Source organism: Onychostoma macrolepis, chromosome 01 (genome assembly GCF_012432095.1).
Source record: "Onychostoma macrolepis isolate SWU-2019 chromosome 01, ASM1243209v1, whole genome shotgun sequence".
Lineage (NCBI taxonomy): Eukaryota > Metazoa > Chordata > Actinopteri > Cypriniformes > Cyprinidae > Onychostoma > Onychostoma macrolepis.
In genome coordinates, this window is record NC_081155.1 from 15522973 (window position 1) to 15538469 (window position 15497).

The following is a 15497-nucleotide window of genomic DNA, read 5'->3' on the forward strand; positions in this document are numbered from 1 at the left end:
TGTGTTTTTAAAACTTGTCTTGAAAAAGGCAGTTGCTAGCAAGTGGCTATGTGTTTCGGGGACATGAAACATCATCAAACCGAACAGGAAAACTTGTCTACTCTCCAGTCCGCTTTCACGGTTTGTTTCTGCACTCTTGCAAACTATTCTAATTTAAACTTTCAGGGAAAATGTTTTTGAAATAAAGACTGAAAGAGCTGCTGGAAGCGTAGTAGATGTTTAAGTCATGCAACCATGGTTCGTTTATAGCCTATGTTTAGCTTTTTACTGCCGATTAGGCTTCAAAATTAGTTGTGTTATTATCATGATGATCAAAACTTCAAAGAAAGTAAACTTTTGTTGGTCATAGAACTAATTTTCAGCGTTAGTCCTAAATCCAATAAACCAGGGTGATTCTCCCTGCTAAAAAAAAAAAACAATAGAAGCCCAATAGAAACCATCACAGAAATTCTAATATGGTTTCCATTAAAACATAAACCATTAGCTTTTTCCAGTAAAACCATTACAAAATTCCTTTTTGTAGTGTGTGTTGTGCATTTGGGATTTAACATCCCACCAATAGAATCCATCACATACCAATAGACACCATTACAGTTTCCATTAAAACCAATACAATTCCCATTATAACCATTACATTTTCTATTGTGTTTTGGGCAGGGTTCTATTGGTTTTTTCAGCAGGGCTAACTTTCACACTGGCCTAAAAATATATCACTGCAGCGCTCTTTTGCTAGTGGAAAATTCATCCATCAAGTGGGATTCCACTTGCGTTGTATGACTGCTGTTTACTATATCCACACAAAAGCTACAGTAAGTAGCCTATATATATTTACTGCAGCAATAACAAGAGTTATGTTAGCATGCTAGCCTTTATGCTAGCTGAGCATAACCTTTTAGACAGCAATAGCCATGCTAAATCATTGTTACATGGCTTCATCACGTATGTGAGTGCTGTCTAGTTATCATCTTAGAAATTAATATGGTTAGTGTTTTTGGTTACATTTTATACAAACATATTGGCAGTCCTATTAAATAAGTCAAAACAAAGAGGTTAACAATCACTTTAATTTTACTCCAGACCAGAAAAGGAAAGCCAATCATTGTAGCACTGCATTGTGGGATATTGTACTCCACAACGTTAGAACAGTTTTGCAAATGTCATTTGGGTAATTTATGCCATGCAAACAGAAATGTGCATAAGAAATAGTAAGAGTACTATGTTGCTATGCATGCTATTCCAGATTATACATGGTTTTTGTTCTTTTTGTAAACTATCAAACTTGGCTGCCGGCAGCCATGTCACCCTGTAGCCCAAGACTGGTTACTCACTGAAGCTAAGCAGGGTTGAGCCTGGTCAGTACCTGGATGGGAGACCTCTGGGAAAACTAGGTTGCTGCTGGAAGAGGTGCTAGTGAGACCAGCAGGGGGTGCTCACCCTGTGGTCTGTATGGGTCTTAGCGCCCCAGTATAGTGATGGGGACAGTATACTGTAAAAAGCACCATCCTTCGGATGAGATGTTAAACCGAGGTCCTGACTCTCTGTGGTCATTAAAAATCCCAGGATGTCTTTCGAAAAGAGTAGAGGTGTGACCTCGGCATCCTGGCCAAATTCGCCCATTGGCCTCTGACCATCATGGCCTCCTAACAATCCCCCCCCCCCACAATGTAAAGCGCTTTGAGTGCCTAGAAAAGCGCTATATAAATGTAAGGAATTATTATTATTATCATTGCTCCATCATGTTCAAATGAAAAAGACAAATGGTGTGTTGGATTTAGAGACATGATCCCTAAATCTTCCTCTGCATATAAATCTATGAAAGATGAATGTTTTCTGCTAAATGTAGACCAAAGCATGACAGTGAGATATAAGAACAAGGAGGATACATTTTATTGTGTTTTCCTTTAGAACAATGCAAGATACAATGTAAACATAAAAAGGTACAAAAGCAAAATGTACAGTAAAAAAAAAAAAAAAATGCTGAAAATTAAAAGCTGAAGCTGTTGACCTTTAGATCTTTAAAAGAAATGCATACAAAATGTAGATTTGGCTGAGCGCTGAATAATATCAATTCAAGGCCTTTTCTCAATATATCCAAGAGCACACTTTTTAATATATCTTACGACAAGAGGGTTTTGCAAATATCTAGTTGAACATTCCTGTCTGAGAGCATCTAGGCATCTTCACTTCCTGTCTGAGAATTCAACTTTGTTTGAAAAATCACTTGAGGAGTCTTTTTTGAACTAGTTTAAAGACTGTCCAAGAATACATGCTATACATGTATAAGATCATATTTAGAAAAAAGAATAAATAAATAAATAAAAACTCTTATAAGCAGTCTGTTAAGTGGGTGCATGATGAAAGCAAACCTCAATAAATGTACATTTCAGAGTGACGCTCATCAAAAATTATTTTAAGCAAGATGTTACTGGCCCCACGTGCTGTTTTTTCGTGACTGTTAATTAAGAGGAGAAGAAGGGTAATTAGTGCAGACAGCTGAGCAGAGACAGGGACACAAAACAGCAAGAGATTAGACCGCCGCAGCATGTTCCCTTTCTGCACTTGTTCGCATCAAAGTGAACACATAAACACACCCTGCCGCCTCACACCAAACACTGATGCATCTGATCAAAAATGCAGATGAACACAGAAAAAGATAAATAAAACCTACCAAACTCCTTTCAAGCACTTTGTACATCACACCTAGCACACATTCAACTCTCTCCACCACAATCCATGCCTAAAACAGGCCTACTTCCTTGTTATGCAGGTAAGGTCGCATGAAATATTAGTCAAATTATTGATGAAATGTATCAAATGTTTGAGTAGCAATATAGTCACTGGGTACTTGCTGTAACTTTTAATTTCAAAAGTTAATTACTTTCCATGAATTTTCCAGCAACCGAGCAATTCTTCCAATGAAATATGTTTTCACCCGTGACTTTTCCAGGCTTGAAACTCACAATTTTAAAACTCCCAGGTTTTCCAAGCCCTGTAAATGACATCCGATGCAATCGATCACATACGTTCTTACAACTTTTGTTGTACACCGACACGACATATAGACGCCTCAGTAAATCAAGCCTTTCACTGACGCAGGAAGCTCAAATGGTTCCTCTTAATGATGTTAATACATCTCGACATGCTGTGAGCCATTAGAGACACGATCAATCTATCTCGGCATCTGATCCGAGCCCCCGGCAGCTCGACATCCACAATCAGTGTGACATTTGTATTCACGCCGCTCTTCTCAAGCATCTGTAATTAACCGAGCACTCGGGTAATGTGATTTCACAGCGCGCTTGTACTCCTGACACCGCGGTGGGTGAGCTGGAGACGAGCAGTCCTATTCTTTTACACATTCTGTCAGCAACTTTTTAATTGTTATAAAGAGGTCTGCAGCAGCGGCGAGCTGGGGTGGATATCTGTTTGCAAGTTTCTAAACCTCAGCATGTGTACTCAAGCACTAAGGCATGTTTTGAGAAACAATGGCCTTGGAGACAAAGCTGCTCGCTTGAATTAAGTTGCAGTCAGTTTTCCAACAGAAATAACTAGTGTGTTTCTACAACACTGCGCCTCACTAGTGCTGTTATGACAATGCAGTGCCACTGTGACATCATAATGAGCTACTGCTAGCGGGAAGCTTCTCTGAAGTGCTAATTATCGTAAAAAGCCTTGCTTTTCTTTCCACGGCGAACACTTCTTCAAGTCCATTAGAGCGGTTTAATCATGTCTAACCTTACCTGACTGGATTCTCTTCTAACCAAACATCATAAACAAACATTCCCTCTGTTCACCTTCACTTTCCACCGTTTAAATCTCCCGTACACAAACCACCACAGAATACACCAAACAAGGAAAAATACACCCACAATCTTATTTTCGTCAAGCTACATTCTTCTATTCCGATTCAGGAGCTTAAAGGATGTTCCAGGTTCAATACTAAGTGTTGTATATTGAAAACCAACACATCCTTGCAATTCATAACGATAATAATTTCATTTGGACATTTTCGTATAATCTGGTTACACCCCACTGACGGTTAGGTTTAAGGGTGGATCTTGAATCTCGAAGGTGAACCTTCATGTTAAGATTTGCCTAAAAATTGTGTTTCTGAATGAATCACGACATACAAATTCATGGATCTTTGAATTCCTAACGATGGAGATTCATCATGAGGGAGGACCTCCATGCTAACTTTTTTTTAACAAACTGTATGTTTCCGTATGAATCACGTTGTACAAATTCACTGACTTTCAGAATACATGAAGGTGGACCTTCTTGCTAACTTTTTTCTTAAAATTGTACATTTCATACAAATTCATGGATGTTCGAATGATGAAAAGCATGTTTCTGTCCTAATGACATTGTACAAATTCATACAAAATCACTGTAACAGTAACATTTTCTCAAGAGATTGGTTGGTTGAAATTATTTTCAACACCATGTCACAGAACCTGGGACATTCCTGTAAATATACCATACATTCTCCCACATAAACATAAATCTTAATATGATTATACAAAAGGAAAACAGAAAAGAAAACGCAGCATTAAACAAAACTATAGCAATCCGAGAAGGCCTGTTTAACTATGGAAAGGTGAAGATATTTCAACTCTCATAAAAAGCTTCTCTTGACCAGAAACTCAAAGACAGTCACTCATAACCCTCCTCATTTTCAACCAAAGTGAAATTCTCTGTTCTCAAACTCTCAGTAAAAGCATTCCGATTCAAAGGCATTGTAAGCTCACATAATAATGAATTCAGACAGGAAGAGAAGCAAATATATGCAGCCCACGTTATTTTAAGGTGTGGAAAGTTAAACCTGGATTTTCAGAATAAACCTAAAGCTAAAAATGAACTTGTTAGTAGACTAAACAAAAATGAAAAAGAAATCTGTCAATGATACAGTATGCAAGTCGATTGGGATTTAGGATAGAGTTTGCCATGGTAACAGTGGAATGTAGGGGGCGGATGTAGAGAAGTTGGCAGTGTGTGGTGCGGCACTCATATAGCTGCTGATGGATTTGCCCCACCATCTCAAATTTGTAATTTGACAGGCTGATCTGTCAAATGCCTGTCTATCTGAGAATTAGATATGCCCATGCTTCCCTATTTTTTTCCATACTGATTCACCATGGATCTGTGAGGTCACTAAACCCCTTAAAGCAAGATGCAGTTCAGTAGGTAAAATGTATGAATGCAGAAATCAAGTCATGGTTGGCTGGCAGACTGAAGGTGTCCATCTATCAGGGCATTTTAACATTCAGCATAACATATTTGAACACACATTGATATATTTTGACTTGGAGGATTAAAAAAAACAAAACAAAAAACTATGGGACAAAACCAGGCATTATTTGACATAAAATTGTCAGAATTTTAAGTAAAAACAAAGATTTCTCCAATGCTATGGTTCTTAACTGGTGTGATGCCTGTTTTTGTATTGCACATTTCCTCATTCCATCTGAGTAATGTCAAAAGTGAACAGGAGAAAGAAAAAAAAAAAGAAAAAACAGTAAAACACAATACTGTTCCTGAAAAAAAAAAGCATTAAAATTTAAATAAATAAAGAACACATAAAACAAAGCTAGCAGATACACAAGTAATATAAGAACTAGTTTGACACTTAACAGTTCCCTTGTAAATTGTATAGGCGCAAATGAAGAAAAAGCAAAGTGTTAATGGAGCTTAGCAACATCCATCACAAGCACTGCGCTGTAGTGAATCGACACATTTCTATAATGCCATCGTCAAAAATAGAGTTGCAACTGAGAGTGCAATGGCTTGATTTTCATTTTCAAATTTAAAAGTTAAAAACAAAATCACCCAAATTACAACTTTAAAATCCCATTATTGCTTTTTTTTTTTTTTTTTTTTTTTAAATGATAACATTTAAACGAAACACTCAAATCAAATTTGGTCCAGTCACAATTAGGGATCCGCATATATTATATAACTAGAGAGCCCTGCTGTTTTTATTATAAAATGTTGTCATTTGATCGTTCCCATTTTACTGCTGGCTTTTAAATAGGATTGAGTGATTATTATTCAGATTTTTTTTTGTAATGTCAATTTAAAAAAAAAGAAAAAATCTGGGAGTGATAGGATGATGTTATAATGAAATAAAAATATTTTTTGTTTAAATAATCTGGCATTATATGTGGATCAATAACGAGAAAGGAAGTGTACATAGTTGCTAAAGGTGCAGCAATCAGCTTGGTTGAAAATGCATTTCTGATCTTAAAAATTATGTGAAAGCATGTTCACATAATGAGAAAAAATGTTCACAAGAATTGTTTTAAAAATCTGCTTCCAATTTTAGGACAGTAGGAGACATTATTCATCTGCCTAATTAACAGAGGCCTACATAAGAGACAAAAAAATCATCTTGGTATGAAAAAAAAAAAAAGCTCAGAATATAGCAGTAGCCAATTACTACAGAACTACCAAGAATTTCAAGTTTTAAGAGAGAGTGTCAAATGACAATAAAATGACATCTTCTCAAGACAGTATTAAAAACATTTTTTAAAAAACATAAAACATTATAAATACAACAAAAAATAAATTATATGCTGATGAAGTACACTGCATCTTTAAACCAGTGCATTCAAGAAAAAGCTCAAATGCATTGATTCACAACAAATGAACGACTTCATTCATCATTATTGTCCATGTGTGATCACACAACAACCAACAAACAAGACAAAATAAACAATTTTCTGCTTAATAGAATATAACTGCAATCTAGCAGGTAATTAATGTTTTAACTGTTTAACACTAAAATACTGTCCAGCAGAAAACTAAATCAAATAAAAGTAGTGTTAAACTCATTTAAGAGCTCACACTATTCATTAGAAAAATATTTCAGCAGTCTTGAACATCAATTGTTTGATGCTGTTAGTGAATATTATCTGATTGAATAAGGGGGAAGTAATCATTCTGAGCTCAGACATCTATAAAGAAGAGAATTAGAGATTGGACTATGGACTAAGATAAATTTCGTGAATTTATTTTAATATCTTTGTCAAGAATGAAACACTATGATGGTAGTGCTTATTGTCTAACTTCAGATTCAATACTGCCCAGCAATATCGTAACGTAGAAATGATCCTTGCATATTAATGTGCTTTTCTTTGGGTTAAAAAAAAATCAAGTGCTTCCAGATATAACAATTAAATATACTTTGTTCTCAGTTCTGAAACCTCGTTTAGGTTTTGCTGAATACACTGTATTTATTTGTACCCATAAAATAAATATTAACAAACTAGCAAATGTGTCTGTAATTCTTCTTTGGTGTGATCACATTTTGGGCTCAATGTTATGTCACTACGTCCCTGGGATAAAATGCTGACCAAACAAAAGATTTTCCAGTCCTGATTTCTTGAATGAACAGATTTAGCACACACAGAGCAGCAATATCTAAAGTCCTGTCCTCTGAAGCTGTCTATACTCCTAATATAAACAGATGTACTTTGTAAACTAAACTTGGGTTTAAACCCAATAATTAAGTGGGCATGAGGTGATCTATGCATGTAGCTTTCACAGACTATTTTCCTTTAACATGTTTCATTCATTTTGGCCTGTGCATATTTAAAGAATGGGAAAGACAAAGAGACTTAAACAATAACAACCTGCAATTAATCAGGACAGGATGTGACTCGGTGAACTGTTTTGATCTGTTAGGATGTTACAAGAAAGCAGAAATACATCTCTAAGGAAGATATAACACAAACATCAACACAAAACTATTTTAAAAAAGGATAGTTTTTTAAAAAACAACAATCAAAGTTATGCTTTGTTTCTTTGAGCACACTCAATGCTAAGATAACATTTGACGTTGGTTTTTTGTTCAAAAATTTTTCAACAGGAATTTCTTGTTTACAAGTGCTTAAGATTGGATTTGCACTTTTGGTTATGCACCTATGCTGAAATGATCTTTCTCACTGGTATTTGTTGTAACAAAAATAAGTTTGTTGCTTTCTGTACTTGTAGGCCTATGGCACTAAGTTGAAGTTTGGTATTTTCGTTGCTTCACTGGTATTTGACCGATTCCTCTTAACATTCAGTGAAAGATGTACGAAGGCACCCATTTGGCATAAAGTTACGGCAGGTATTTTGCTAAACATTCACCTGCATTACTCTAGTTTTAATGTAAACTCCTTTCTAAAAGGCTCTGTCCCTCTCTTTTCAAACCAAAAGTCCTTCAGTCAGTTCGTCTTTTTACATTTTGATTACAATTGTGCATGTTTGAAACATTTTTGGGGAATTACTTTTTTCTCTCCAGGTAGTTAGACGGTACCCAGCCTTTGCGTCCCTGCAAGCCATCGAGAACCTGGCAGTACCACCATCCGTTTGGATTCTTCTCCAGAACTTCAAGACTAGTGCCCTCCGAGAAACCCATGGTCTCTTCGTCGCCACGGTAGTCAGCGATAGATACGTAAACCTCTCGAAGGTTGTTGTGAATGAGGTGCGTCTTCTCGATGGGCTTGGGTCTTACTGTAGAGATTGGAATTCCGTTTCTCTGGGCAATCAAGGGGCTTGAACTTCCGGCGGGTGCTGTAATGGTGGTCCCAGACCTGACCCGTACATCAGTCACCGCCTGCGGTCGAACGGCAGTGAAGGAGGAGTTTCGCCTTACACCGCCTGTGGACCTCAAGTGGTCGCCTGCACCCAGTGATTCATTTCTTCTCAAAGACCCTGTGTGGATGTTGGTGTCCTTCAGAGGCTGTGGTGGAGATACAAACACTGACTGCGGTCGCACTGCTGCTTGACGGACACCGTTCCTCATCCGTACGCCTGAACCGTTCAGCATTGCGGTTGGTTTGCTAAAACCCCCCGGTGGTTTGGATGGGATTGGTGGGCTAGGGTTGCTCATACTCCTCAGGTTCTGCTGGTTTAGGTTGTTAAGGGCCTGAACACGCTGCTCATTTTTCTCGAGGCTGTTGGACTTGTTGGTGCTACCAAGATCAACAAGAGGGCCATCACGGGATTCTTGTACACCAACGTTTTGGGTATGCTTGACTGGCTCCAAGTAGAAAGTAGGTGCCCATCCCTCATCATCGCCCCAACGGACATAGCACCATCCACTTTCCTGCTTCTCCAATACCTCAACCTCCACACCAGCTGGGAAGCTGACCTCTGACTCTTGGGCCCGTTCGTAGGCATCTGTGGTCCTGCAGAGCACACTTTCATGGTCGGATTCCCCACCTCGGCTACCTTTGGAATAGACGCTGGAGAGATCGGAGGTGCTTCTTGAGGAGATGGAATCCTCAGAGGACACAACGGAAGCAGTCTCAGAATCTTCACCGCCACGTACTGCACGGATTGGGCCTTGCCGAAGACTTCCGGTGGGCCGAAGCTGCCGGCGTAGGCTGCTGATATCCATTCTTTCGGGACTTTGTGGCTCTGACTTTGTAAGCAGAGGTTTGGGTCGCACCACTGGTTTGGGCCTGGCTAAGGGACTTTGACCAACACGGATCTCCACATCTTTTCGCATGACAGGCTCTCTTTTGGGATTGCGTCCTGATTCATCTGAAGATGACTTATGGCTGTGTCTCTCTGCACGGCCAAGAGAGTGACTCCGGCTTAGATCCGGCGTTACCTTCCGGAGGGGCTTCCCTCCTCCAGAGGAGGACCCAAAGGGTTTACGACCCAGTGTGAGACTCCTTGGGGTATCTGAATCGCAACCTCTGGCAAAGTCATCGGAGGAGAACCTAAAGCCTTCATTTTCATAAATCGCCTCCTCCTTATTGACATCCTCCAACGAGTTTCTTTTCCTCAAGGGGGAGGTCATCACTTTTAGTAAAGGCGATGCTTTGCCAGCTTGTGCAATTCTTTCGGCTGCTGCTGGGTTGCTTTTAATTTCAAACTTACGGGGCTCTGGTTTTGGGGAATTGTTTATTTTTTGTTTTGGAGGATTACTGTCCAGATCGGAGTCAAAACCAATGGCGGGAACATCATATTCCGGCTCCTCATAGACACGCTGAGTGGGAGATTCTGGAGCTTTGGAGGCAGAGCCAGCCAGAGAAGGTGATTCCTCTGAGTCCTGTTTCTTGACTGGTGGAGCAGGGGGTGGAACTTTAGGGCGGGTAAGTGTGCTGGTTCGCCTGCTCAGGTTGGGCTTCTTGCGTTTATCGATAAAGGAACAGGGTGCCCAGCCCTCCATATCCCCGATCTGGACATACCACCAACCACTAGAATTCTTCTCTATGACCTGAAGACCACATATCACATGTTTACATAATACAATGACGTATATTTATTATTAATACAGTAAGTTTTAAACATCACTAATCACCACTAATTAATATGCTTATCTTACAATGAATGTCACAAATGTGTTTGCATTATTAAAGTGTGCATAAAACCCTTAAATAATCCTAAATATTTCTCTTCAGAAATAGTCGTTTTTAATTTTCAATCCCAAAAATATGTTTATAGTAAGGTTTAAAGAGACAATTTTTGACTCCACTGTATACACTATATTTATAAATTTTAATATTCTCATTAGTCAAAAGATGTTCCTTTTTTTTTTTATATAAAATAAAATAATCACATTTTATAGTAAGAATTTATCTGCCTTACATCAGCCTTTTGTCCTCCACGGAAGCTGATGCCATCTGAGATACTGGATTGAAACTCTGCTATGGTGTAGTACTCCGCTTCCACAGTAGGGGCCTCTGGAGGTTTGGGCAACTGGAATGCCTGGAGTATTGAAGAAAAAGACAGTACTGTCTAATAAGTAAATGCTGCTCTCTATGAATTTAAAATATCAATAAATGATTTTGGTCTGCTTACCAGATTTGTATCTCTTCGAGGAGGAGGTTTTTGCCTGAGGTTTGGAGATCCTGCCAGGTGAATACAAAACATTTTATTAACTGTCTCTCAGGTCAAGACAGCAAATATTACTGTAGCTTAATCAAATTTAGGGCTTGGAAATTAGGAGAGTTCGCAGTTTTCCTTTTCGCCAAAATTTTTTATAGCGTTTTCAAAAAAAAAGGTCAGATTGGAGCCAAACTGGATTACAGTGCCATCAGTAACCCTCATTAAGAGAGAGAAGTTTAGAGACATGTTCCAACACACTCAAGCATGCGTTCATAACAAGCATATTTTTAAAAAATATTCAAAAGGAAATACTGTAGTGTGGGAAATGCAATGGCCTGGTTATGACTGAGAATAATGATAAGCAATAGCCAATGAGAAAACAAAAGAAGAAGAAAAAAAAGCTTGAAAAGAACATTGTCTCTTTAAATGTCGTGTTTTGTCTTTTTTTTTGTTTTTTAGGTTTTTAGCACAAAGTGCCATGCATACAGCACATCAGTCACTGCAAATTTTAACCAACACCAGGAATTTTTGGGATCATATGCCATCTGTTAAGAACCTGTTAAGGTGAAATAGTAGTCTGTTGATCGTTCCATCCACAACAAAACAGATTTACAAGAATGAAAGTCATGTAATGTGAGCGGTACAACACTATGGGATTTTTTTTTTCAGTTGTATGTGTGTACATTTGGCATTAGACAAATAAGTAAGCACAAGAACAAACAAACAGCAAACAAACAGCAGTTGAAAGGCTGAATGTTGAGCAACAGAGACAGTGAATGTGTCACTATCAAGGTACACAACACCCGGACAAAATGTTAGGAAACATCTGTTTACCAAAAAGAAATGTTACCTATGGCATCAAATCCTATGTGCAAAAATAACAGGAAAATAAACATATTTATTATATAGAAAAATAAGATAATATATTTAGTTAAATTGTAGATATATATATATATATATATATATATATTTTTAATCAGAAAACAATATAATACAATTTAATTATAATTATGTCACAAACTTTTTTGAAATGAATAAATACTTCAAGTTATAATATATATAATATTTTTTCTAACATTCTGAACATGTGAATGCTGTATACATTCAGTCAAACATGTCATAACCCAACTCTTTACTCACCTATTTCAACTCTGTGTGGTGCCACCCGGGCTATAGCAGGTGACCCCTGCTCTGCCCTGCTCTTGTTCTCTTGTAGGGCGGCGCTAGATCCAGAGTTCATTCCTAAACCAGTGACCACTGTGGGTGCCACTCCAGCCTCTGGGGCATATGGGATAGGTAAACTGATTTCACTTTTGGAGATGTGGCGCTCAGGGCTGGTGGCCTCTCCATCAGTCTGAATATCCTTCTCGCTTACAGCTTTCTTGTTGAGGAGGTTACTGATCTCCATTATGTTACCGATGATCTCCACAGGGCCAGTCAGAGTCTTCTTCCTTGGGGAAAGGTCATCTTTCAGTTTCTTCAGGTATGAGGCTGGGGCCCAGCCCTCTTTACCCTGATACCTGCAACACATTAGTAGCAGTATTATCTTTCCAGACAGGAAAATAAAAGAAATCAATTGTATAACTCCATGCATTTACCATTCTCATACTGACCACTAGAGGTCAGCATAATGTTTTAAGTAAGATGAAGTTGTAGTGCTCTTTATGGACACATATCTCCCCTTATGTAAAACTGATGTAAAATACAAACTGATGTATACACACATCATGTATAACATGTAAATCATATTGCAATGAGGAAACTGAAAAAATAAAATAAAATAAATCACACCTTAAACATCCCCTTAATGTATGAGGACCAGATTGATTACCTGATGTACCACCATCCCTCCAGGTTCTTCTGGATGACCTCCACGGTTACTCCTTTCTCGAACCCGATCTCATCCTTTCCCTGACTGGTATACGCCTGGACAGTGACATATTTCTCCTCTAAAAAGACAGATAAGGGAAAAAGAATGAGAAAGGGATTTTTTTTATCCTTTACTTGGGCCTTTGCCTTTTCTGTGGTTTGAAAGGAGGTTGACAAATGGATTCAACTGCTAACTTTCAAACTTACAAATTTTAGTACTGTCTTTGCGAAAACAGAGCCAAAGTAAAACCACAAAGTTTGCAGTAAAACCCTTCCAACACTCACCCTTCACCACAGGCACAATAACACAATCATCTCACAATCCGTCATTAAAATTAACACTAACAAATCCTCGAGGAGACAGTGATACTAAAGTAACTAGAGCAACACAGCCCAAGACACAATAATAATGGTAAGCCTACATAGGAAATACGTAGTTGGGTCAATTAATCAAAAAAATTATACTTTGCATTAGAAAATGTGAACCTTTTTAGGAATTTTAAGACTTTTTTCACTGTGACATTATCATGACAATTCCCTTTCATAATTCCTCCCAAAATGAAATTACTGTAATGCACCTGGACATTTCACTTTTTTATTATTTTTTTTAAATTAGCATATATTAAAAGTAGGGTAGGCAATTTCAGAAAGGCTAGCAATAGCAAGCTAGCTTTGAAAGGATAAGATCTCAACCTCCCTGCAAATTACTCTCCAAAAATATTTAAGTTTAACTAATTTTATAGCTTGGGCTTAGTTGAGAAGACATATTATATTAAGTCTGGACAAATATATTTTAAAAACATTAAACTAATGGTTATTTTCAAATCCAGTCAACATTCAGAATGCCAATGTTTGACTGAACTAATAAAAACAAATCCAGCCAACACTGAGATCATTCTGCACGTGCACGCGCCTGAGTGACTGCGCGGGAGAAACAGCGCCGCCATCTTGTCAAGTTCACGCGTCAAGTAAGTCCCATTAAATAAATGTTTTTTTTTGTTGTTTTTCTTTAGACTAAATTTAACGGGACAATCATGCAACATATTCGATTTTTTTTTTTAGTGGACATTTCCACTTCCAACAAGTGTTTTATGAGTTGTATATCCGAATAAAAGTGTAAATAAGACAGTGTATATCAAGTTCAGGCATCAGGTAAACAGAGTGACACTGAATAAATATTTGTACTTAACGTTAGACTGAATTTATCAAAACTTATATTTAAAAGGTGTAAATGTTTTATTTAAAACGTATACACAAACGTACAACCTATATAAAGACATCGAATAAGCGTTGTATGATATGTCTGAGGGAAATTTAAGTGATGGCAATGTGGTCTTTCACTTTGTTAAATCCATAAAAAACTTAATATCAAAAGCTCTGTTACTACAATGAATTTTAGCTAATTTTAGCATGTTGTATGATATATATTTTTTTTTACGTGACATGAAAAGATATGAAGAAATCGTCTTTTTCTCTTTTATAAGCCATTATGCTTAATACGACTAACATTAACCGAAATCAAACCACAGTTGTACCTCCTGCTAGCTGCTTTTCAACAGTAATGTGCTCATTGGAAATTAACATGGGCTTGTTGAATGGGTTTTTGGGACAACTGATCAATCACTTTGTAAAACGCCACCACTGGTATTTATCAACAACAGGCAGGACCGTTATATTTTGATATTGTTTTTATGCTATTTGAGGTAACTTACCCATATAATATGAAATGTACATACAAATCCAGTCAGCATCAATGCTTCCTATTGTGCAATGGATTGTGGAATGGATTTGTGCCAAAAAAAAAAAAAAGGTTGCAAATTCTGTTTCATCACAAATTCAATTAACTTATTGAATCAGGCATCATTTCATTTTTTTGAACTTAAAATGTACTTTTCTTTCTCCATCAGGGTGTGGCCAAAGGTTTCATTGGTGCTTTGTCATCTTTGCAAGATTTCAGATGCAACCTAGTCAGTTCTTCCAAGGCACCAAACACTGCCATGTATTTTCAAGACTAGGAGTTTATTGTTTTCATTCCAGGTAATATGTAAGTGTTTAGAGTTTTTACTACAATTATAATGTGCTTTACTGTTCTCAGTGGCATCTACGCTAATATTAGTCTGTTTCATTCTTATTCCGAGGTGAATGTAGCCACCCAGTATGTATCCAGATCAGATGGTCACTGCAGTCACCCAGATCCAGACTGTATCCAGATCAGATGGTGGATCAGCACCTAAAGATGACCTCTACAGCCCTGAATGTCAGCGGAGACCATGTCAGCTAGATGAGCCCCAGAGACAGATCCCCTCCGAAGACCTCGTTGGCATCAGGACAAGACCACGAGAACCAGACAAGTCCTCTGCTCAATCTGAACTGTGTTGCAGCCTAGAATTAAACCACGCCATGCTGATCTCCTTTGGCTTGCTTATTTGGGGACGCTTGGCTGATTGCACAGACATTATTGGAAGAGAGCTGATCTGGATGATGTCAACAATGAATAACCAATGAACTGACTTTAACTGGAAAAATGACTTGTTAATGTCCTCTTGTGTTATTGACTATTTTCCTGTTTGACTCTGTAAATCTGCTTTGACACAATCAGTATTGTATAAAGCGCTATATAAATAAAGGTGACTTGATTTGAGTTCATATACTGTAACACCTGGTTCATTTTTCTTTTTTTTTTGACTTCTGCCTCATTTATAGATGTAATTGTGAAAAGTAATAATATTTGTAAATGTTTGTTTGCTAACATTTTCTTAGTTAATTAAACAAAATTTAAACTGAATTTTGCAGTTGTATTACAG

The 15497-nt window shown here is 37.6% G+C and overlaps 1 protein-coding gene across 9 annotated transcripts in view; it reads right to left on the minus strand.

Annotated features, from left to right (window-relative positions):
* Window positions 1-1874: 1874 nt before the first annotated feature.
* The window catches only part of sh3pxd2aa (SH3 and PX domains 2Aa), a 108414-nt gene continuing 94791 nt past the window's right edge, over window positions 1875-15497 (minus strand). For 6 of the 9 annotated variants that reach the window (XM_058762303.1, XM_058762081.1, XM_058762231.1 and 3 more), the window contains 6 exons: window positions 12656-12773; window positions 11965-12344; window positions 11675-11689; window positions 10798-10847; window positions 10585-10704; window positions 1875-10213 (listed from right to left, as the gene is read on the minus strand). In XM_058762303.1, coding sequence (XP_058618286.1) covers window positions 8267-10213; window positions 10585-10704; window positions 10798-10847; window positions 11675-11689; window positions 11965-12344; window positions 12656-12773 — 2630 coding nt within the window. In that variant the 3' untranslated portion in view covers window positions 1875-8266. The remainder of the gene's footprint in view (window positions 10214-10584; window positions 10705-10797; window positions 10848-11674; window positions 11690-11964; window positions 12345-12655; window positions 12774-15497) is intronic. The other 3 variants (XM_058762521.1, XM_058762003.1, XM_058762151.1) reach the window with 1 other exon arrangement.